The sequence below is a fragment of the Phocoena phocoena genome, chromosome 13, assembly GCF_963924675.1.
Source record: "Phocoena phocoena chromosome 13, mPhoPho1.1, whole genome shotgun sequence".
NCBI lineage: Eukaryota > Metazoa > Chordata > Mammalia > Artiodactyla > Phocoenidae > Phocoena > Phocoena phocoena.
The window spans coordinates 52,070,924-52,095,008 of record NC_089231.1 but is presented as its reverse complement, the minus strand read 5'-3'; the positions used below and the strand labels follow the sequence as shown (position 1 = coordinate 52,095,008).

The 24,085-nt window shown below is 39.9% G+C and overlaps 1 protein-coding gene across 1 annotated transcript in view; it reads right to left on the bottom strand.

Moving 5' to 3' along the window:
* ABHD3 (abhydrolase domain containing 3, phospholipase) overlaps positions 1-23,174 on the bottom strand; it is a 38,159-nt gene extending 14,985 nt beyond the window's left edge. The window contains exons 1-4 of the mRNA XM_065889825.1: positions 22,897-23,174; positions 22,290-22,453; positions 21,048-21,230; positions 8,243-8,288 (exon numbers count right to left, since the gene is read on the bottom strand). Coding sequence (XP_065745897.1) covers positions 8,243-8,288; positions 21,048-21,230; positions 22,290-22,453; positions 22,897-23,058 — 555 coding nt within the window. The 5' untranslated portion in view covers positions 23,059-23,174. The remainder of the gene's footprint in view (positions 1-8,242; positions 8,289-21,047; positions 21,231-22,289; positions 22,454-22,896) is intronic.
* Positions 23,175-24,085: the final 911 nt, after the last annotated feature.

Here is a 24,085-nt window from a genome sequence, read left to right as displayed (position 1 = left end):
CTACTCTTCATTGTGGTGTGCGGGCTTCTCATTGCGGTGGCTCCTCTCGTTGCGGAGCACGGGCTCTAGGCGCGTGGGGTTCAGTAGTTGTGGCGCTCGGGCTCAGTAGTTGTGGTGCACGGGCTTAGTTGCTCTGTGGCATGTGGGATCTTCCTGGACCAGGGATTGAACCCACGTCCCCTGCATTGGCAGGCGGATTCTTAACCACTGCGCCACCAGGGAAGCCCCTATAGCATCTTTTTAGATTAAAAATAATGTTAGTTAATTCTCAGTTGCTAGGGCTGCTAATACCACCAGCAACTATCCTCTTATTTCATACTTCCAGAATAGAGGTAAAGTAAGCCGCATCTAATCCCTAAAGGGAGGAAGGAAGACCTGGCAGGATTCAGCTGGGTGATGAAAGCTCCTTTTAGAGTGAGAAAAGGACGGGAAAGGTATTCTTGAAAAATGCAGAAAATCTAAAGGATAGGTAACCTTCAGCAGACGTTTGGGCATAAATAATGGGTTGGCCAAAAAGTTCATTCTTCTTTTTCCATAGATGTAACAGACAAGCCCGAACGAACTTTTTGACCAACCCAATATTTTATGTTAGAATAATTTGACAATAATTACAAACCAAGATTGTTCAAACTGTTCAACTGCAACTGCAATCAGAGAGAAACAATAGTAATTTGTTAAATGGCTTTTTAGAGGTTACTTTTTAAAAAGCATGGAAGAGGAAGAGAATGATGAAGTAAAATTAATTCTAATTATACATAATAAGTGAGAAAAGAATAAAGCATATATTTTATATTTATCTATGAACTACATCTAATTTATCCTTAATCAACTTCCAAAACGTAGACAAACCGGTTTCTCCTTATTCTGAAAGAGAATTTTCTTGTCCTGATTTAGAAGTCATTTGTTTTAAAATGCAAATTTCGTTAAAAATTTTTTGGGAGGGTATAGAAACAAATTAAAATTCACCCTGTTAATCAGGTAGCCTGACTTTCCCTAGCTATTCTGGGAGCAGATTAATTTGCTAATCTGCAGAAAAAGCCATAACCCAGGACCCTTCTCTCAATACCTGCCACACATCCAATACTGAAGAAGGCCAGCTCGTAAAAAGATTTTAGTTTTCTGTCCAGAAAAAAAAAAAAAAACTGAAAAAGGCACACAAATGTCTTTTTAAAAATCACTTAAATTTCACATTTACTTTATTGTAATGTCTTGATAAACATCAAGAGCTTACAATATTTCATTTTACAGTCTTCTCTCTAGTATTTAACGATCTGTACTCAAATATTTGATAAGATGCTGCTTACATGAACTCTGTGATTCTTGTGTGAATGTAGGCTACCCCAAAGGGAATAATACTTTTATAATAGGGCGAATTATGCTTTTTTTTTTTTTTTTTTTTTTTTTTTTTTTTGAATTATGCTTTTTAACTGCTCTCTACAGTGTGTTTTTGTTGTTGTGTTGTTTTGCTTTCATTCCACCCACTCCCAGTCCAGTACCTAATGAGCTACCCAAATCATTCTTAGAAAAATTGATCTTATTTTTGGAAACTGAGTTTGTTAAACAAAGAGTCAGAGAAAACAAATGTATGTGCATACGTAAATAAAACCAGCACTTTAATGAATAATCATTTCGCCTACATTGATAGGCATATAAAATGACCAGGTATCCAAATCTGCCTGAGAATTTGTTAATTATTTAAAGTAACCAACCACAAAACAAAGGGCCCCAAGAAATATCCTGGCCAATGCTGGGGCCAAGATAGCCTATATGCCGTGTTCCTGCTAACGTTCTGGATAGCCATGGCGCATGCTTATGCAGTCATGCTACAAAGCGACACTGATAAATGAGCACAGTCTGTTAGTGGCTTAGAGCCTGTCAGCCAGGCAGGCAGGAGTTCTCAGGCCAGGGTCCTAGGAAGCCTGGGACTACCCACCACCTCAGCCCTGCCTGCAGACTAGACTCACCAGGGAGTTTTAGGACAAACACAGGCACCTGGACTCCAGCCCAGGCCAAATGAATCAGAATCTTCGGGGGATGGCATCCAGGGATCAGTACTTTTTCAAAGCTTCCCAGAGGCTTTTACTGTGCAGGCAGGGCTGAGAACCAACCGCTCGAAGAGAATAAAGAAACAGGGTGAGACCTGAGCCAAGAGAGGAGGAGGCTGCACTGACAAGAATGACAAAACCTACCTAGAGTCACTTGGGAAGAGGGAAGTCTAGTTCTATGGGGATTCCCTGCAGTGCACAGAGAAGTATTGCTAAACATCTCATGGCATAAAGGAACACCTGGCACAGCTGAAGCCTTCGATGAATGGTAGCTAGCTATTACACTGTTGCTATTCCTAAAATTATCATTGTTATTCCTAAAAAATATACTATTCCTAAAATTCTTTATTTACTTAAACATTCTTTTTATTTAAAAATTGTTTAAATATAGAGAATTGCACAATCTTTTGCATACCCACCACTTACAGCAGTTGATATTACTGAACTGGACTTATCAGTGTTAGAAGAAAATTCTGTATGATTCAATGAATTCATATCCACATCTGGCTTACAACCTTCCTGGGTTGTTCTGATGGGTAGAGGGAGGAGGGAGAGGTTATCTGGGGGAGCATTCAGGAAAGGGCAGACTTGGGTGGGACACAGTGGGGTTCAGTAAGAAGATACTGAGTGTGGGAAAGGCAGTGCCTGAAGGTGAAAGTCTGACAACTGAACTGTGCTTTGGCTGGCCATGCGCTATATGCCCCTCCTCCCTCAGACCATTACAGTCCTTAATCCCTTGTGAATGCCCCCTTCAGAAAACAGGACCCAGGAGGGGAAAGAGCCCTACATCCCTCCTACCCCATTAGCTTCCGAGGTGGAAAAGCTCAGTAGGAAACAAGAGCAGATTTCTCAAGATCTGAGTCCTTAAATAACCACCCGAGGCATTGGAGATTGAGGCAAGGTCCCTCTCTTTGAAAACCCTCTTTATCTCTACCCTTTTTTCCGCCTGACTTGACTTAAAGCCAGAGCTGCAACGTAAAGACATTGGACAGTCTAAGTTCATGTCCTAAGACCACTAATCAGCTTTATGACGTCAAGCCTGTCACCCCACTTCTCCAGCGGTGTCCTCATCTACTAAATGAGGTTTTCAGGATTAGAGGATCCCTGAAGCAGAGCTACTTAAAGTGCCAGTCCAGGGTGAGATAAGGGGCTGGGATCAGAATATAAATCAGCACGCTGCTTCTCTCACCAAGAGAGTGTTTCTGTGAGAAAAAAAATAATCCGCTCACCTCAGCAGCGTGCTCAGAGCCGAAGTCGGCTTACGTTCTCTCGCAGCCCATCATACTGTCAGGGATTGTGTCAGATAGTTTGAGAAGTGAAAGTTGGCTGACAAACCGCATTTGGAGCAGCACCGCTTTAAAGTATTTTCTGGCTTCTGCTCCACTGTTGCCCCCCCACCCCGACCCCTCACCAGCTCTAACTTGAATGGGAAAGTACCTGATGGAGGCTTTTCTTTTTAACAGCTTTATGAGACATGATTCACATAGCATACAATTCACCCATTTAAGATATACAATTCAGTGTGTGTGTGTGTGTGTGTGTGTGTGTATGTTTTAGTATATTCAGAGTTGTACAACTATCACAATTTTAGAACATTTTCATCACCCCCAAAAGAAACCTTCCACCATTAGCAGTCAGTCACCCCACCTCCCTCCGCCCGAGGCAACAACTAATCTTTCTTCCCATCTCTACAGATTTGCCTATTCAGAATATTTCGTACAAATGAAATTACACAATATGTGAGCTTTTGTCTGGTCTCTTTCACTTAGCATAATGTTCTCAAGGTTCATCCGTATTGTAGCATGTGTCAGTACTTTATTCCATTTAAAATGCTGAAAAACATTCCATGGCATGGCTGTACTACATTTTATTTATCCATTTGTCCATTAATGGACATCCTGATTCCTTCCATCTTTTGGTTATTATGAATAATGATGCTACAAGTAAGTGTGTACAAGTTATTGTATGAACATATATTTTCATTTGTCGGGTATATACCTAGGAGTGGAATTACTGCATCATACGGCAACTCAATGTTAAGTTTTTGAGAAACTGCCAGAGTATTTTCCAAAGTGGCTAGGAGAGTTTTCTGGTTGGGTTTAGGGACATAGAAGTCTGCATGATCCTATAAACAAAAGGAGAGGGACCCTTGTGTAGCGTTCAACAAACTCAGGTTTGGCTGAGTTCTTTGTAGATTATCATTCCTAAACTAAGCTGGAAACATGACAGTTCACAAAGTAATCATTAATATTAGGGAGTTTGTGGATAACTTGGATTCCTGGTCTTGAAAACCAATCTGCAGAGAGCAAGAAAAGGTACCATTGGGACTTCCCTGGTGGCTCAGTGGTTAAGACTCCACACACCCAATGCAGGGGGACTAGGTTTGATCCCTGGTCAGGAAACTAGATCCCACATGCATGCTGCAACTAAGAGTTCGCATGCCACGACTAAGGAGACGGTGAGCCACAACTAGGGAGCCCATGTGCCACAACTAAGGAGCCCGCCTGCCGCAACTAAGACCCAGTGCAACCAAATTAATATTAAAAAAAAAAAATAAAAGCACCGTCTACTTCGAGGGCTCCAAGAACCCTGCAGGAGTATCTGAGGATCAGTCTACTGAGACTAGGACTCTCTGTCTTCTACAGCTCAGAGCCCCAGAAAGGGCAACATGCAGGCTTCTCATTTCCTAGTGAGCAAGGCTTCTGGCTTTCTCTCAATCCTGCAATGACTAATTGGAAATAAGGACAATGTGGTGGTGGAAATTTTCTACTTTCTTATTCTGCTCTGCAGGAGCCATAGTAATCCCTATAAATTCTAAGTATATCACCAACATATTTCAGCAAATCTTTTACTTTTGCATTTCTTCCACTCCTAGGAGAACTGCTTACCCTAAATTCCATTTAACCTTTGCTAGCTCTTTTGGGTTAATTTCAGTTAGAATCGGTTCCTTCCTGTTTGATCTTTGCTGATTCATCTTTTGTCCTTTTTTATGCCTACCCTAAGGTCTTACTTACTCTGGGTCTGAGCTACATTAAATCCTTTCTGGAACAAGGTAAGGTATAAATACTCATAGAGTTACTCTAGTCTGAAACAGTAACTGTTTATAGCTCTAAGGCAGAAAGAAGAAGGACTATCAAGGGATCTAAATATCAAACCTAGCTCTAATAATCAATATTGGCATCTCATTTTTGTGATCCATTAGGTTACAAGAAGTATATAGTAAATTATAATTCATTTACTCCCTTTAATTTCTTTTCAAAAACAGTTATTCTAAAAGAATATAATTATGTTTTAGTCATTTGCTATCCTTATTTTTCCTTAAGTTAGATGGCATTAGCCTTTATGATACAGATATTTGCTGGAGGTACCAGTTCATCAGAATTCAACCCGATGCACTGTATAAGATGCCAGAGATCAAGCTACTCTTATCCTCTCACTTAGAACTCAGTGAACTCTTTAAAAGTTAAAAAAAATTTTTTTATCTAATTACCATCCCTTTGTAAAATCTCCCAAAAGTATTCTTGGAGATTTTTTTTAAAATCTATGCAAGTTTATGGGTAAAAGTTACTGGGTTGCTGCATTCTTTCAAAGTAAATTTCCAATTAACTTTAAATGCTCAGTGTGGAAAGTTTTTCAAGCTTCCTCCTCCTCTTTTTCTCTCCTCCTTCCTATTTGTTGTGTTCTAAGAGTCTATCCTTTGCTCTACCAATAGTTCCTAAGCGATCTCACCCACTCCTGACCTCCTGGTTCCACTGCGTACCAATAATCCATTCCTTTCTCCAGCCTGTATGTCTCTTCTGAGGTCCGGTCTAGTACATCCAACTGTTTATGAAAAATTTCCACCTGGATGACCTAAAAGCACCCTCAATATCTAAAACTGAATTTGTTATTTTGATGACACCAAAAGCTTGTAAATTCTCCTAAATTTCCTATTTCAGCAAATATTACCTTTCACCGTATTAGCCTTTTACAAGTCAGCAAAACTAGACATGCCAACCTTGACTCCCGTCTCTTCACTTCCCACCATGCTATTCTTTCTGCCCCATGAATACCCCTCATTTTTGTTCTCTCCCCTTCCTCCCCCCCACCTCTGCGTTCACACTCTGGATGGGTCTTTAATAACTGCCTTCTAACAGATTTCCCAGCCTCCAGCCTCCTTCCCCTCCATCACTTTTCTGCCATGGTTCTCCTTCTAAAACATGACCATGACCAAGGTATTTTATATGTCAATTATACCTCAATAAAACCGAACTTAAAAAAAAAAAGTCAATGGTTCAATACTAGGTTCCTTGGAATTCTACACATGGCTCTTCAAAATCTGGCCCTACCCTTCTGGGAGAATTCCTATCACTTCCTGAGTAATGAGAGGGAGCACAGTATAATGGTCAAGAACATAAGCACATAGTCAGCCTACCTGGGTCTGAATCCTGGCTCTGAATTTCTCAGTGAGAGCAAGTTCTTAACCTATTTGTCCCTCATTTTCTTCATCTGGAAAATGGGGATGATGGTGGCTACACTTACCTAAATCACCGGGTTGTTCCTATTGCTGGACATCGAGTACAAAAAGACATAATGATATATTCTACGGACTCAATAAACATTAGATAAAATGATCATCATTTTTATCCCTCCACAAATAAGTACTTGCTACTACGCTCTTTAATACCTTGCTTTTCATGCTGAGAAAGCTCCTCTATCCCCTCTGCTGGTTCAATACCATAGCCTTCAAGATCCAATTCAAATTCACCTCCACTGCGATATTCTGCCGCCTTCCCTGGGGCAGTTAGTTACTCCTTCCCTCTATGCTCTGTAGCCTTAATAAACCTTCCTGTGGTCACACTGTATTGTGTATATTTTTATGTATCTGACCATCTGAAACTTAAGTTAAAGCTCCTAAGTAAGGGTTCAGTTGTGTGTAATAATGTGTGCACTCCTCACTCTATCGCCTTGTACAGTGCCTGATTTAGTAGGCATACAACACAGCTTTGCTGAATGAACAGATCGTTATCTCTCACTTTATGGAACCGAATGGATTTTACTTTGCAGCATGTTATTTTCTTGAGAGCCTCAGATCATGTCTTCCCCATCTTTGTGTCCTGGAAGCACCTAGAAGGACACACAGCAGACAAGAGCTGCCCAAAAACAATTTGTTTAGTCCAGAGCCAGAGTGACAAGTTCAAATCTTTCCCTTTAGAATACCTACCACCTGTCTACAAGATTCCTAAAGGGCCGGACTAAGTAAGGAAATGTGAACCTTCACCTTCACGAGGCGCTTGAGTGAGACCGTAAACACTTTATAACTTTAGCTTTTGAAATCATGTTGCTCTTGATCCTCTCCAGGACTTAACTTACTATAAAGGAAAGTGCAAGAGCTCTTTTCTTTTTTTTTTCCCCAAATTCTCATAATGTACTGACACAGTGACATGATTGTAAATTTTTATTACCATCATGACTTAATTATTTATAGTCTTAATATCATTCTCTATCAATGACCCAGAAAAAAAGTTTCTTTCTATTCTGATAGAATTGCCTTTGACCTGTGAAAGTGGTGAGGGACTAACAGTTGAAAAGTTTCAAGAAAATTTCAGTGGGTGTAATATTTCTCATTCCAACTCACAGGTTAACATCAGATAGAGTGATGATTTTCCAAGAGATGGAAGGACTTCTATCCTAGCAAAAACTTTAGGGGTTAGAGGGAAAAAAAGCTGATTTAAAATAATATTTCCTCCATGTAAACTGTGGCAGGCAAATAGGCATATAACATGCAGTCAGTCCATTTCACGACGACAGTAAATTTCTTAATTAAAAATGTATTACTGTAGTGGTTAATTTTTTTGTACCAGTTAATTTTTAAAGAAAATATGTTTTGCATTAAAAATGATGTAGATAAATATTTATTGATGCTAAAATATGGTAAGTATAAAAGTTAAGTTATAAAATAAAGCCTTAATTTAAAAAATAGAAATATATTACATTTTAAAATTTAAATATAAGATCTGGATGAACATAGACTAAGGGGATTCCCCTGGTCATATAATTATGGGTTTCCTTTCTTTTCTTATCCATATATTTCCACAATGAACTTGTATTGTTTACATAATAAGCTATCTTAAATATAAAGGAATATGTTTTTGTTATAAAACTGGAAATGATTCTTTTAAAAATTAAGCTGTTGTGATTAATTTAAATTTACTTACCAAGAGATTCTCCCCTGCCACTCCTCTGTTGTTAAAAACCACACATCTAAAAACCAGGAAAGTAATTTTTGTTATTTTTACACATGATTCTTACAATATAATATAAAAATCATCTTATTGGCACTGTTTTAGAGCATGAAAGGTTCTTAAAAATCTGTTCCAAAGAAATGAGGATGCTTGATAATTTCATTAAATGCACTAAAATACATTTCTAGTTCTCTAAATTCAGCATGTAGGTTCAAACCAGAAAACTGTGTATCAAAGTGATGTTAAATTTTCCTACCAAAAGCAGAATTTTTACAACTACTTCCTATGTATATGTGTAGGCCTCCAATAAGTATTATTAAAACAATTCTGAATACAAGTCAAACTTAAATGTTTTTGCCTCAAATTAAAAAAAATATGTCCTCTACCTATTCTATTTGCAACATTAATAAGCATCTATTCCTCTCCTGAGAAACAGCTCTTGTTCCCTCAAGGCTCGGCAAACACAGACACTGGAATTTTCCCTGCGGTGAAAACATCACTACAGGTAGAGCTGCAAGGAGCATGGCATCTGGGTTGGAAGGTTGGGCCCCCACTATGCTACTGCTTGGTGTTCAGCTGACCTAGGGGAGGAAAGACTAGCTGTTGTGTCCTATGATGCTGTTTGCCTCTCCTAGGTCAATGGTCATATGTAAAGGGCTTTAGAGCAGTGCTGGCTCACAGTAAGTACACAACGACAGTTAGCTAATTAGTAGCAATGGTAGTTGCAGCACAAGGCTAACCTTTACACAGTCATTCTGCACTGACAAAACTTTCCGGCAACCATAATCCCAGATATGTATTTTTGCCATCCTCAAGCAAAATCCTGACTTGTGTCTGCGTGGGTTCTCTTTGATTTAGTGAATCTATATTCATGTCAATTAAAATTCATTTTGTTTTGTCTATCTACTTAGCTAATCAATCAAGACCATTTAAGGTTCTAATTTAACCCCTCCCCTTTTTGTATTTAAAGCATTTATTATCTTTATTTTCATGATGTATTTAACACAGAAGAAATAAATACAAAAAGCCTGTAATTAAGAATATATGTGACAGGGCTTCCATGGTGGCGCAGTGGTTAAGAATCCACCTGCCAATGTAGAGGACACAGGTTCGAGCCCTGGTCCGGGAAGATCCCATATGCCGTGGAGCAACTAAGCCTGCAAGCCACAACTACTGAAGCCCGCATGCCACAACTACTGAACCCCGCGCACCTAGAGCCCGTGCTCCACAACAAGAGAAGCCACCGCAATGAAAAGCCCTCGCACCACAACGAAGAGTAGCCCCCGCTCGCCGCAACTAGAGAAAGCCCGCACACAGCAACAAAGACCCAACGCAGCCAAAATAATAATAATAATTAATTAATTAAATCTATTTAAAAAAAAGAAGAAAAATGTTCTAATATCTCAGAAATCTGATTTGAGAAAAGGCTAGAAATATTACATTTTATTGACTAGTCAGAGAAAGATTTTAAATATACTATAAAAACATGCAGAAAAGTTAGGTAGGGTCAGTTAGTCTTTAATCTTTTCTTGCTAAAAAGAATGGCAAGACACAGCCACTTGTATTTACTTGCATAAGCTCCTAAGTAACAGGAATCAGGGCTAAAGTTAGTTGTGACCTTGAACCTCGAAGCTTCCCGTCATTCAGAAAAGAACCACTTTCAAAGTGCAAACACTACATAAGGATAAAAATGGCTTCTGGGGCAAGATACCATCATGTGACTGCCCCTGAGAGAAGGGAACAGAATTAGTGAGGGGAAAGAAAACGATGATCTGCAAACTCAGGAAAAAGCAGCCTATATACATCTGGGATTTTCTTCCAAATTACAGACTGGGATGTTTGTAACTTTCCTTTAGGCAAAAGTAGAACACAGCTCTGCTATCTCTTGCTAGAGGAGAAACTGTGCTGAAGTCTCCATAGGTCTTTGTTTCTGACAATGTTCAATCAGTAACTGTCATCACTGTATATACCTCTAGCCTTGGGAATGAGGCAGAGAAATAAGGGAGGATAAAGCAGAGAGCAGCTATGGAGGGAGGCAGAATGACGGCTGCCCTTTGGTCCCTTTCTCCCACTCCAGTTGGCGACAAGCAATTAGCTGCTTTCGTTTAACCCCTTTTCTGCCCTGACCGTCATCAGGGGACACTTGATACTTCAGTAAAATGAAAAGAGCAGGCTGTGAAACACCTACTATTCCTAAGACATTTGATAAGCCCCTCTTAACTTTATAACAGCTCTCTCCAAATAAGTTTTGCAGTTTCTCCCAAACAATTTTAAAGGGTATGTCTAGGAGGGAAATTGTTCTGCAAAATTTATTTTTCCTACATATTTTAACTATTTAAATTTTCCTCTCAAAACAGGGAAAATATAAATAAAGAGAAGAAATACTAAATAAAAATCTGATATTGAGAAATCTTTATGACAACAGAACACGTTAATTAGGAAAGCAGATGATTTTCACTTAATGAAGGTTAAATAAGAGGCAGAGAGCTACCCACAGCACAGGATTTCTCAACCTTGGGCACTATAGACATTTTGGATCAAATATTTCTTTGTAGTAGGGCTGTTGAGAACCACTTGTTTGAGAACCACTGTTACAGTGAAATGGGACAGATAACTTTGAGTCTGCTCAAGCCCAGTGATCTACCAGAATAAAGGGATTTTATCATACAACTTTAAAAATTTTCCAGTTCTAAGATTCCACAAGTCTTTGAGTCTATGAATAGAAATAATAATCAGCAAAGGATGGAGTGAGGGGAACATTCAGAGATCACTATGCTGATTTTAGATAATAACAACAGATAATACTTATTAGTGTTTACTATGTGCCAGATTGTCTTCTAGGCCTTTTACATGAATATTAATATTGGAATGACTCATTCATTCAAAAATTTATTAAACAGATTAGTTACTGAATTAAAGATTGAGTTAGTGCTTGTAGGAGAAAAAGAAAATAAAAATACAAGGTTCCTGGCCTCAAGAAGAGTATAATCTAATTAGGTTGAAAATAAATGCATTATACTTTCAGATGAGTGACCACAACAAAAGTGATATCACAAGGCAGTATGTGATTCAATGTCCAACGAGTCGTATAGATAATAAAGCCTTATGAGGTTAGGATTGGCAAAATTCATTAGGAAAGGTTCATGAAAAAGGCAGATAGATCTTATGCTGAGACTCAGAAAATGGTAAAGATTTCAGCAGAAGGAAAACGTGAGATATGATATGGGCTGAAGGGAGCAATGCGAGCAAAGATATAAGGTAGGAATGTATAAAAGTTTCTGAGGGATGAGAAAATACATCATTTTAGCTGAAACATGACTACATAGTAGGATAACGATAGAAAATAAAGATGGAAAAATAGGTTAGCATCAAAATAGGCATAGGGTTCAGAATGACAGGTTAAGAAAAGATGACAAGGAAGTTCTGCTTCCAGAAATGTCACGGTAGCTCCTACTGGGCCAACCCTTCTATAGAATAAAAAAGAAGTGCTTGCTAAATTATAAAGGCGATGGAGAACAACCAAAGCAGGCAGAAACTAAATGGGAGTTGACACTTGGAAGAAAAAAATGGCATTGGGTGAGTTTCTTTTCACAGCTTTTTGTCTGAGGGGAGGCACCAGCTGGTATTACTCAGTAATGGATAAAGGTCAGGTAGAAATGTTCAATCTCATGGGCTTGAAAACCAGAAAACAGAGTTTGATGCAACTATAAAAGTTAGAGAAAGGGGGAAATCTCAGAAAAGAGAGAGATATAGAGGCAGAGTCCTAAATTCTGGATTTAAAAAATGGGCACAAAGTCTGGCTGAGCCTTCTGTGATGTAGCCTCTAAGCAGTCCAATTAAGGATGAGAAACTGAACAGAGATTTCAGCTGCTGTCTACTACAGAGGGGACAGAGTTTGAATGTGAGTTTACCCAAATTGTCTGCCTGATAAACAAAAACCAGTCATTAGAAAATATATAGAAGCTCTTTTAAAAATATATAATAGAATTCAGAGTCTCTACAATGGATCATTCAAACTGTCCAGAACAAAATCTAAAATTACTAGACCATGAAGAAACAGAAAAAACATGACCCATACTCAAGAGATAAGATAATCAATGTAACTGATCCTGAGACAGTCCAGGTGTTAGAATTAATAGGTGAGGACTTAAAGCAGCTATTATAACTATACTCAAGGACACAGAAGAAAATAAACTTGTAATGAATTTTTTTAAAAAAAGGAAATAGCAGAGGAATAAAACCTATCAAAAATGGAAAATCTAGATTAAAAAAATACAATATCTAAAATAAAAAGTTCACTGGATTTGCAAATTGCCGTTCCAATCTCAAGATGAGAGAGACAAAAAGATTGAAAAAAATGAGTAGAACTTCATTGATTTTGGGTATATTATCAATCTAACATACATGTAATTTTGGTCTCAGAAAGAGAGGAGAGAATAGGGCAGAAAAAATATGTGAAGAAATAACGGCCAAAATTTTTGCAAATTTGATAAAAAGACACAACTCATCGACTCAAAAAGAGAGAGAAAAGTGAAAGGGGAATGAGGGAATCAAAAATCAGAAAACAAATACTAAAATGATAAACTTTATATCTACCATATCAATAATGACATTAAATGTGACTGAACTAAAAACTCTAATTAAAAGGCAGAAATTGTCAGACTGGATAAAACCTTCAGGACCCAACTATGTGCTGTCTACAAGCAATACATTTTAAATATAAACACAGATATTTTGAAAGATAACATATAAAAAAAGATATATCACATAAACGGTAAGCATAAGAAGGCTGGAGTGGCTACAGTAACATCAGATTGATATCACAACCAGAGATAAAGAAGGACATTTCATAATGACATAAGCGTTCATTCATAGGAAGATTAACAATCATCAATGTATATGTGAGTAATAACAGAGTTTCCAAATACACGAAGCAAAAATGGACAGAATTAAATGGAATCATAGAAAATCCACAATCATAGTTGATTTTAACAACTTTCCATCAATGAGACAAAGAAATTAATAAAGGTATAAAGTGTATCAATAACACTATCAACTGTCTTAACCTAATTTACATTTATATAACACTACATCCAACAGCATAATACACATTCTTTTTAAAAAATGATAATACCTGAACATTTCCAACCTCAGTAAGGTCATAAAGGCATTATGACAGATAAACATAATTCATGTACCTTCTTCTAGAATATGAAGCATCAGAAATCAAACACATAGTTAACAAGAATATATTACTGACTGTATTAATAGCCAACTCCTGATTATCACATGGTAATGGAGAACATTGAAAGTTACATTCATAATTCAAGGACCTCATTCTCTCATTCTCTTGTTTCAACTCTTTCCCTATAAAACCTATTCCCTGAGTAGGAAACATGACTTATTTGCCTGTCCTGTCTTGAATTTTCCTCATAAAACTGAGTCCTATGATATTACAGGTCTACATTATCCTGATAGGCAACAATCATGGGATTTGAAGAGCTAGTTGTTCCCAAGTTAGGAGCCTGAGACAACTAAGGGCGTAAAAAAGTAGTAAAGGAGAGTTTTCAAAAATGACCAAGTTTTCAAATAGCTTAACAGAAATCATACATTTTTCTGCAGCAAGGCTGTACAGGTGAACCCTAACCCTGTCACACACTGTCTAATTTTGGTGAAATTACTAACACTGTAGTTCTGTTTTTGGTTGGTAAAATGGGGATAATAATACATATCTTGGAATTGAGTACATATTAAATAAGATAACCCGTGTATAGCACCTAGCATGGGGCCTATCATGCAGCAGAAACTCAACTAAGCTAAATTTAATTATAGTAAACAAAAATGGCAATTCTAATTATTTTTTGCTGATCATAAGCTCTAAGTGGCCCTATGAATTTAAAACAAAAAAAGACCAACAAGTTAATATTTAATTAAATGCAATTTATTAGGCATAATATTTCAAAACCAGTGGCCACAGGGGGAAAAAGAGTCAAAGTCATCTTTGATGTGAGGAAGCTAAAAACCTTATTATACAATTAACATCAAGAGTTCTCTTTCAGCAATCTCTTAAAACATTTTACCGGAATCTATTTTTTCCCATTAGCTCTCTCATTTTCCCTAACATTTACTCAGTTGCTTTCTGACGTTCTCATATTTTATCTTACTTATTTGAATTCTAGCTAGGTCTCTTTGGTATTTCTGTACCTTCTGTTAACTTAAGACCCAGTTGAACTAACCTACAGAAAACCCTATTTAAGAACAAAAGTGTTCTATACTAATTATGTGAACTAATAGGAATTACTCCAGTGTCACAGATCACTGCTGGCAACTTTATTTCCCAAAACTGAGTCAGAGACATGTATGTGTTCCAGGATGCAGATTCCAGCGGCCGCTCCCAACTTAGCAAGGCATTACCCTCCTTCTCCCTGTTCCACCCGCTGCCTGGCCAAGCACCCTGCTATCTCCGGGCCCTCCTGGGATGGTTTCTCACCTGGTAGTAGGGCTGAGACAGGAAGTACCTCACTTCCATCTGACCAGACTAAAAGAGCAAGGCTCTTTTCTAAGCCAGACAATGGCCTGACTCACTCCTTTAACTTTCATAGCTTAATACTTTAAAAAATGTTCATCATGGGCTAACGTTCTTCATATACATTACATGCAATCCTTATAACCCTATGAAGTATAGTTATCTGTACAGATGAGAAAATTGAGGCACAGAGTGACTAAATAATTCATCCCTGGATACACAGGTAGTACGTAACAGAGTTGGGATCTGAATCAGGCAGCTCTGACTCAGTGATCCACTTAACTAGCTCACTACGCTGCCCTGTGCTGTCTAAACTAGTGACGTTAACGTCTCTTTTTCCAAAGAGGATGGGTGCTCTGAACATAGGGTGCCCTTCGAGTGCATGCCAGCTCTGATAAAAAGAGCTTTGTCCCTGAAAGTTTGTTAATTAAGGTATCATTTTATAGCGGAACATCCAGCAGCTCTATTCCCTAGAGAATAGGATCACTTGTCGGTATCCACCATAACTTTTTCCAGAAATGCCATGAAATAAGCTAAGTTCTTCATTCAGTGCTTTCTAACATTTAGCATTATTTCATCTACCCAGTCTCATGAATAATCAGTTAACTGACTCATTCTCAAAACTTTAAAAATCAAATTGTTTTAACAACAAATGATAAAAATACTTTGAGATAAAAACATTCTGGTGTTAATTTTAAATGACATCTTATCTAAGATACTGCTTTTAGATTGGAGAGTAGTCAAAACTTGTCTTTTTTGTTTCACTGCCTGATTTTCCTTAGTTCAACCTCCCCTTCCTTCCTCCCTCAGGAAGAGTCTTTGGATGACCCTCCAATGTACTCCTAATGCTTCAGGAAATGCTAAACGTCACCTAAAGCTTAGTCTCCACTGGTGCTACTTCCTCTAAATAAAAAATGTGTAGGCCCAAACTCCAAACTGGAAAGGGATGGAACATTTAAAAGTAGTCAAATTTAACCTCTTTAAAATCATCTCCCACTTCAAATCTCTCAGAAAGATAAATTATGGAGCCCAATAGTGGGCTCTGCAGTGAAGGATAGGAGATCTTGATCCTATCAAACCACAGAAGAAAATCAGTGCTTTCTAAGTATTTTTTGTAAATGTGGCAAGAAGGAAATTTCTTGAAACATAAGCCTACAATCTTGACAAATTCCTCAGTTGATCCCTTTGCCCTCTTCTGCTGTTTCTCTCCTTTCTCTGTCAAAACTTAACAAATGTGTGACCTAGGAATTCCCTGGAGGTCCAGTGGTAAGGACGCTCTCTGCGTCTCCACTTTAGGAGGCCCGGGTTCCAATCCTGCAAGCTGTGCAGCCAAAAAAAAAAAAAAACCAAAACAAACAAACAAAAAATGTGTGACCCACTCCTGCTCTTGTCTCCTGAGGTCTCCTGAGGTCATCTTTGCTGTAGCAGTTGGGCTTCCTCCCTCCTGCTCTAATGAATCTTCTCAAATTGTGCTTTATCCACCCTCATTCTCCTTGCCCTTTCGGTTGCATCTGACCCTGCTGACCTATTTCTTCTCTCTGTAAAATGTCTCGCTTGCTTCTGATAGTCCAGAATCCTGGCACTTGCAACACTCTGACCAGTCAGTGCTAGAGACTGTCAGTTATCTCCCAATATCCACCCTCCCCTTTTTTCCTCAGTAACAGAATCCCCCAATTTCAATTGGGTACATGGCTGCCCAAAATAAAGATTTACTTCCAAACCTCCCTTCCAGCTAAGGAAGAGCAGGCCCAGGTGACAAAAGCAAAACTGGTACGCATACTTGCTGGAAAGCATCCTTAAAGGGAGAGGTTGCATTCTCTAGTCTCCCTTTTTTCTCTTTCTTGGGTGTTGGAATGCAGATGTGATAGCTGGAGCTGAAGCAGCCATAGGTTATGAAGCAACATGATAAAAGAAACCTAGTTTTCTGACACTATAGAGTCCCGATCTACCTTCTTGGATTTTCACGTGAGAGAGAAATAAACTTGTATTTTGTTTAAGTCACTGTTATTTTGAGTTTTCTGTCACTTGTTGCCAGTCCTGGTCCTCTCTAATGCATTTCTTCCCGACTACTGAATACTCTTTGTCACTTCCACTAGACTGTGCAAATGTTCTTTGGGAATATAGGTTCTGATACTGTACTTTACTATACCAAAATACTTAATGACTGACCTAGATTTCAATGAGCTTATTAGTACATAATTCTGGATGGGTCACTCTTTTTTAATATTAGTTGGGGGTGGAATAAAATAGTAGATGAAGGCTCTCAGTAAAAGAGGTCAGAGTAAAAGATGATTAAGATGCTTTCAGAGTTACTGTTTTTCTCCCTGACTTTAGTTGAAATGTTGTAACTTAATTCAGAGAATGGGTAAAAGATTTAAGAAAATAGGATATTATCCTGGTATACAAAATAATATCTACTTGGCTATATTACTGAATAGAATTTTTTAAAAAGAAATCTTGAAGAAATGGATGAGATTTCTAACTACTTTATCAATCATATGGGTGTAACTTATTAGAGGGAATGACTTTTTCTCCAGTCCTCTGGTTTCTATGAGGGCTTCTCTCTAAATGCACTCCTGGCCTCCTGGCCTTTCTTACTCCTCTTGTCCTCCAGGAGATGAAGGACTTATCTGATTGATACAATTTTGAAGAATGAGTGGGTCATGTGGCTCAGCAAATTCTCTTCTCCTCTCAGGGGCAAGTCTATTCAGGGAAGTACATAATGTGCTCTGCCAATGAAGGCAGCCCAAGTATTGCCCACTCAACTCCATTTACTTTTTTTTTTTTTTTTTTTTTTGCGGTACGCGGGCCTCTCACTGTTGTGGCCTCTCCCATCGCGGAGCACAGGCTCCGGATGCGCAGGCCCAGCGGCCATGGCTCACGGGCCCAGCCGCTCCGCGGCATGTGGGATCTTCCCGGACCGGGACACGAACCCGTGTCCCCTGCATCGGCAGGCGGACTCTCAACCACTGCGCCACCAGGGAAGCCCTCCATTTACTTTTGACTTCTTAAACTTTACTCACAATTACCTTAAAGAAACCATAGCTTAGTTTCCTTTCATTATTAATTTTGAATTAGTGGACCTTAACAGAAAAGTTTTGTGTCGTGTCTTTGTTAGTTTTCAGGTACAGGAAAAAATAATTTACTTAACAGTAATGACAGTAAACCCTTATGTTTCATTTGTCCGTATGCCAGGAGTTAGGTTTTCTCTAAAGTCTAAATCACATCTCACAAGTAAAGCATCAATGGTTCCCTGGTGAACTGACAGAATCCGTGACCCTCCCTACATACTCAAACTGCACATAAGATAGTAACTGGGGCCTGAGGCAAGTGCACCCTCACGCTATTGGGGTGCCCATGCTGCCTATGCAGCTCTACTGTATAAGAGACATTAACATAATACCAAAGCATTCCTGCGAGGAAACTAGATGTTTCCCAAGAGGTAGGTTTGCTCATACTTGCTCTTTAAACTATAAAAAAATGTTCTACTTTGCTCAGGGAACAGAAGGTCTAGGAAGAAAGACAAAACATTTCTAAAGACCCATTTTGCTCAATGCTTTACACATTCTAATTCATTTAAACGCTGTAGTAAGTGAGAAGCTATGTTGGGGAAGTTAAAAATTAGTTGCCTAGGGTCACTCAGTAAGTGGAAGTTCCAACATTTGAACCCAGACCTGGCTCTAAATCCCATGCACATTCCCCCATATTACACAGCCTTCCCCAAGCTCTGTTACCTACTGGATCCCATGCAAGGCTATCAGTGACTTAGATCTGTTTTGCAACCTAAGGACTCCACACAGCCTTGTGCCAAAGTTCCAGATCCATTTTTTTCATCAGTGGTCTTTGAAACTACCTAGCTGTCTGTGGTGAATTGTAAACACATTTAATAGCCCTTCGTCTCAAGAGGTGGAGGCTAAATTCCTACCATCTGACTCAAGGGTGCCCACATGACCTGACTACAACATGGCAGAAGCAACACTGTGAGAGTTCTCAGCTTGGGCCTGAAGAAGCCTTGCAGCTGTCACTTTTGCACTCTTGGAACAGTGTGCTGCCCAGTGAACTTGGGGTGAGCCTGATGGTGGAAGAGAGACCACATGGAGCTGAGAAGAGCCATCCCTGCTGATGGCTCCCAAACCCAGAGTTGTCCAGGCTGCTGACCACAAATGCATGAGTGATCTCGGCCAAGACCTGAAGAACCACCCAGCTGAGCTCAGCCCAAATTGCTGGCCCACAGATTGTGAGCAGAAACGTTTTTAGCCACTAAGTTTGGGGAGAGTTTGTTATACAACAAAAGCTAACCCTCTCTGACCTAGATTCAGAGATTCCTTGTAGCTAAAAACAAATGAGGATAGGTCCAAAGGCCACTGAAAAGTTTACTGGTCATTGCTTACTCATGCATTCTGCTACCTTCAAGCCCAGTGTGATTCAGCGTTAGAGTTCCCTAAACCCAAATAAGCTGGGTCTTCAAGCAGCTGACAGTGATCTGGTCCAGCCTTACCCTCTCATAGGCTCCTTATGGTAAGGACAATTTCCCACAACTCTTTGTATCTCCTCACAGTACCCAGCGTAGAGCCTTCCTTCTATCATACATTCTCAATAAAATTTCTGAATCAGTAGAAGAGATTTTAACCCTTAGGGAAGCTAGAACCTTCCTACAGCTTTGAAGCACAGTGTAACAGTAGCCATGGTAATAAAATTTGGCAACTTTTACAAGTAATGGAAAAAAGCCATGCATACCGGTAACTCTAGAACTTATGAGATTCAGTCCTTGAGTTTCAACTACATTGTGTTTTGTTTGTTTGTTTTTGTTATTTATTGGAGTATAATTGATTTACAATGTTGTGCTAATTTCTGCTGTACAGGCAAGTGACTCAGTTATACACATATATACATTCTTTTTTTTAAATATTCTTTTCCATTATGGTTTATCCCGGGAGATTGGATATAGTTCCCTGTGCTCTGCAGTAGGACCTTGTTGTTTATCCATTCTAAATGTAATAGTTTGCATCTACTAACCCCAAACTCCCAGTCCATCCATCTCCCTCCTCCCCTCCCCCCGTCAACTACATTGTTTTTAAAAGCACTTTCTAAGTCTTGGGAGACAGTTCGGGCAAAGTATAGAATCAACAATTTAAATATGTACAAAAGGCTTTATAATCTGTATTTTCTGAGCATGACTAAGTTTTAGCAAAACATTGGAATCAAGCCTCATATCTAACTGAATGGTGCTTAAACATTGTATCCAATGATATCCAATGATAAATTCCTGCTATTGCTTATAGTACAAATTTAATAGGAACCATAATTCTGGAACACCATATCAAGGCTTTCAAGAGACTGTCACCTCATGAACAAAATAGACTTTATCTGTAAAAGATCAGAGTTAACTTGTTAAAATTGAATTAGCTATTATGGCATTTTCTTCTTTATATCAAAATGTTTTTATTAATATAAAGTCAACATCAGTTTTTCACAAAACAAGTGTTTTGAGTTTAAGAAAAGATACAACTTGGCTTTAAACACAACTCAGAGTGTTCCGCTACAATAATTACCATTGGCTAAAAAAGACTGAAGCTCAGAAAAGCAGTACCTTTCACAATGAATCTGCTTTCAAATTTTAGAACTGAACCAGAAACTTAAAGTTGCTAAGTTGCTTGCAAAAATTAAATAGTATCTGGTGACTGAGTTGAATAATGATTACTTAAAAATGCTGTGCCATCATTAACTGGACCCTAGCCATGTGCACCTGCAAACTCAGGTGGACAGAAAAGGCACAGATCACCTTTGGAAAGATAAGGATGACCTACAAGCTGATTCTGAATATTTTTTACACTTGGGATCTGAGCCGATGAGGCAAGATTAGTGGATCCAGAGCCCAAATGTGGAGTATGACATGAGGGACATTGTGCAGTCTCTCAGGGGTTTGTAATTGCTATTCTCCTAGCAATCCCTTCACTGTGGCCTACTGCTTCTTAGCCCTGGGTCCTATGTCAATTCCTAAGTGATTCTAATTTCATGCATTCATTCAACCGAAATCTGCGGAGTGCCTAAGTACTATTTCCTGTGCAATGATTCAGTTATGCATTTTCCTGAAAAAAGAGGGGAAGGAGGAAGCAGGGGAAAAATAATAATTTAGGGAATTGCATAATCCATGCAAGAAATAACAAGTATTTCGGAAACAAACATGCAGACATATTTAAGCTTCATTTAGAACGAATTAAGTGAAAAACAGAAGAAATCTTTCACTGGTACCTGTATCCCAATTCTTCACTAAGGTGAATCATATGAAGGATATACGATTCCTTGCTTGTTCCAGTGAGGCCAGGCAACAATAAGATAGTAGGTCTGGTGCTGGCATCCATATAACACTTACTGTTATCATCATCAAACCAGTCCAGTGAAATCTGTCCTCCATCTGCAGTTTTAATAAGTTCACTGAATGAAATAACACAAAAGACATACATACTCTTTTAGTGTTTCAAGTCATGTCTTAATATTAGTTCCTAATTCTCTCTCTCTTTCTCTCTCTGTATATATATATGCCATTACTTGGTCTCTCAAAATAACTTCTTTCCAGCATCCACTAACACACACGTCACTTTCTTTCATCACATGAATGTCATGAAATTAGTATAATAAAGTATTTCCAGCAAGATCAGTAAAAGATAGTATGTAAAAATGGGCTTCAAACTACTTCAAATATTTATCTTAATCATTTCCTCATTACTCTGAAATACCCAGCATTTAACCCCTATTTGACTGAGGTCACCCAAATAATTCAACAGAGAATCTTGAATAAGTAAACTGCTGATCTGATCACCGCTCTAGCCGTTTGACTCAATAATGCAGTCTCCTCACAGAGCATATTACAAAACTTGCTTCTTAAACACTTCAAAGTACTTCTCGCATAGTATCTACGAACTTGAAGAGTTTTCCCAAACGAATAGTGCAAGTTCCAGGCAACAAAAGAAACTCTAGAGGGACTAGATGACTCAGTAAAATTAATAATAAGCACCATTTAAATCTCCTGGTTACTGATATATTCTGGACCATATCTTTAACACCTCAAGGACATTATCCACAAGAACCCATTTGCTTATCAATATGAAGTCCTTTTACTGGGGTCCATCACAGAAAATCCACATTAATTGGCATCCTTCTCACCCCCACCGCCAGCTCAATGCATATCATCAAAGGATCTAGGTCCTCAGGGACAGAGGCATGACAAATTGGAAAAACAGTAACCCCCAAACACTTCTCTCATCTTAGAAAATAAACCATTTACATCAGAGCACCTCCCCCCAACAGTGGTGAAAGGTAACACCTGAATGTTTTCCTGCAGCTGCGTGTGTCTGTGGGAGACGTGCCTTCCACCTTCATTCCCCCTTGCTTTTCTATATACTTAACTAAACCGGAGGTTGTATTAACCAAAAACTGGGAGTATGCAAAACATTGTGATTTTGAAGAAATGACTGAAAATGGAACTTCACTTACTTCCTATACTTCACCGGAGGCTTGGAAGTGATGAAAGGTCTCAGCAGTGTCTGTCCTCGACTCTCCCAGCACCAGACCGTCGGGTAGTACGTTTCTGTCACCACAGGACAGTGGTCCTGAAGGAAGCGGCTGAAACTTTCACCCCCTGTCACTAACTGGGGCTTCTGTGGGGAAAGCCAGTATCAGTGAAGTGTCCAGAACAAAGTTTCTGCCAAACTGTAAACCAGAAACAAGCGCAAACTCGTCCCTAGCGCGAGATCCATCTGATTACATATCCTTCTGGAAACCTGATGCAAATAATTCAAACACAACGAACTTAACAGTGGTTTATTAAACCCTTCTAGGGAATGGAGAGAGTTGACACATGGGAGTCATCCTCAGAAGTGCTAGAGCATCGCGGAGCTGCTTTACCAGGTTAGCGAACGGTGACAGGGCAGTGCCGCCGCGCCGAGGCCAGCAGGGTCCCGCGCGCTCAGAGGGCGTCCATCAGATGCCGGGGAAAGGGCGCCCCGGACGGCCCCAGACAGCGGCACCTCCGGCTTAGCCTGCTGCTGTCACTCCCGGAGAGCTGCCCGCGGCCCTGCGCCCGCGCCATCCTCCGGCTCACCTTGGCAATGCTGCTCATGTAGTAGCAGGCGTAAGCGAAGCTGAAGCCCAGGATCAGGGATAAGCCCACTCCCGAACCGAAGAAACCGATCCGGACTTGATGCTCCAGGTAAAGCGAGAGCTCCCGGGAGAGCATCCGCAGGTCCATGGCTAAGCGCTGCATGGCGCGGGGACCGCGGCGCGCGGGTGCTGCGGCTGGAGGCCAGCTAGCGGGCACGGAGCGAAAGCGGGCGCGCCGGCGCCGCCGCGGACCCTTGACCAGAGCGTCTCCGGCCGGACTGAGCCGGGCTTCCGCCAACGGGCGCGGCCCAGTGGCCCCGGGAGGCGTAGCCCGGCACGCCGTACTCCGCCGGCTCCGCCCCGGCTTCCCCCGGTCCGCCCCCCACCGCCTGCCACTCAGGAACCTTCTTGCGGCGCGTTTCCAAGCTTGCACCCCCGCGACAGCGGATGGTGTTCTCTCGGCCGGGTCGCAGTCAGCCTGAGTGAACCCCCAGAGTTGGGAGAGGGCGGGTGCCATTTCGGAGAAGGAAATGGGCCTGGCAGCGCGCGTTCAGGCCCCGGGGCGGGCACCTGCCCCAGTGACCTTGAACGATTCCGCAAGGGTCTTGGTTAATCCTTCCGGTAAACTAGCAGCTTTAGGGTGCCCGGGAAGAGTACGCTGCAGTTGGAAGATTTGGGGAGTTAATGTCAAAGATATGTTAGGAGGATGCACTATGTAGTGAAAAAAAATCCTACATTCCCCGGGAAGTTGTGTTGCCCCGAAGATTATCAAAAGAGAAAAAATAGTCTATAAACATTCAGTAGTGAAGGCATTCATACTTGACTTTAAATCTCTCAATCCTTTAAGTAGCTAAGTATGCCTTAAATGAGAAGTGGTTCCCAAAAATAAATGAGGAGATCAAGAATAGGAACTGGGATTCAACATTTTTAAAAGCCTATCTGTGGTTCATTAATGCTCTGAATTTATAGACATATGGAAATTCAGTTACCTAATATACAGACAAGAAACCATTTATGAAGTAGGTCCTCCTAGGCTTATTTATGGCAACATGACTAAAGCCAGGAGATACAGACATCTAAAAGGATTAAAAGTTTTGACAATCCGTTATTATGAGCTCCTCCCACCAAAAGTTACCAGGAGTAGCAAGGCTCAGATAGCAAAAGGAAAAAAGGCAAGGACTGTATAGTCT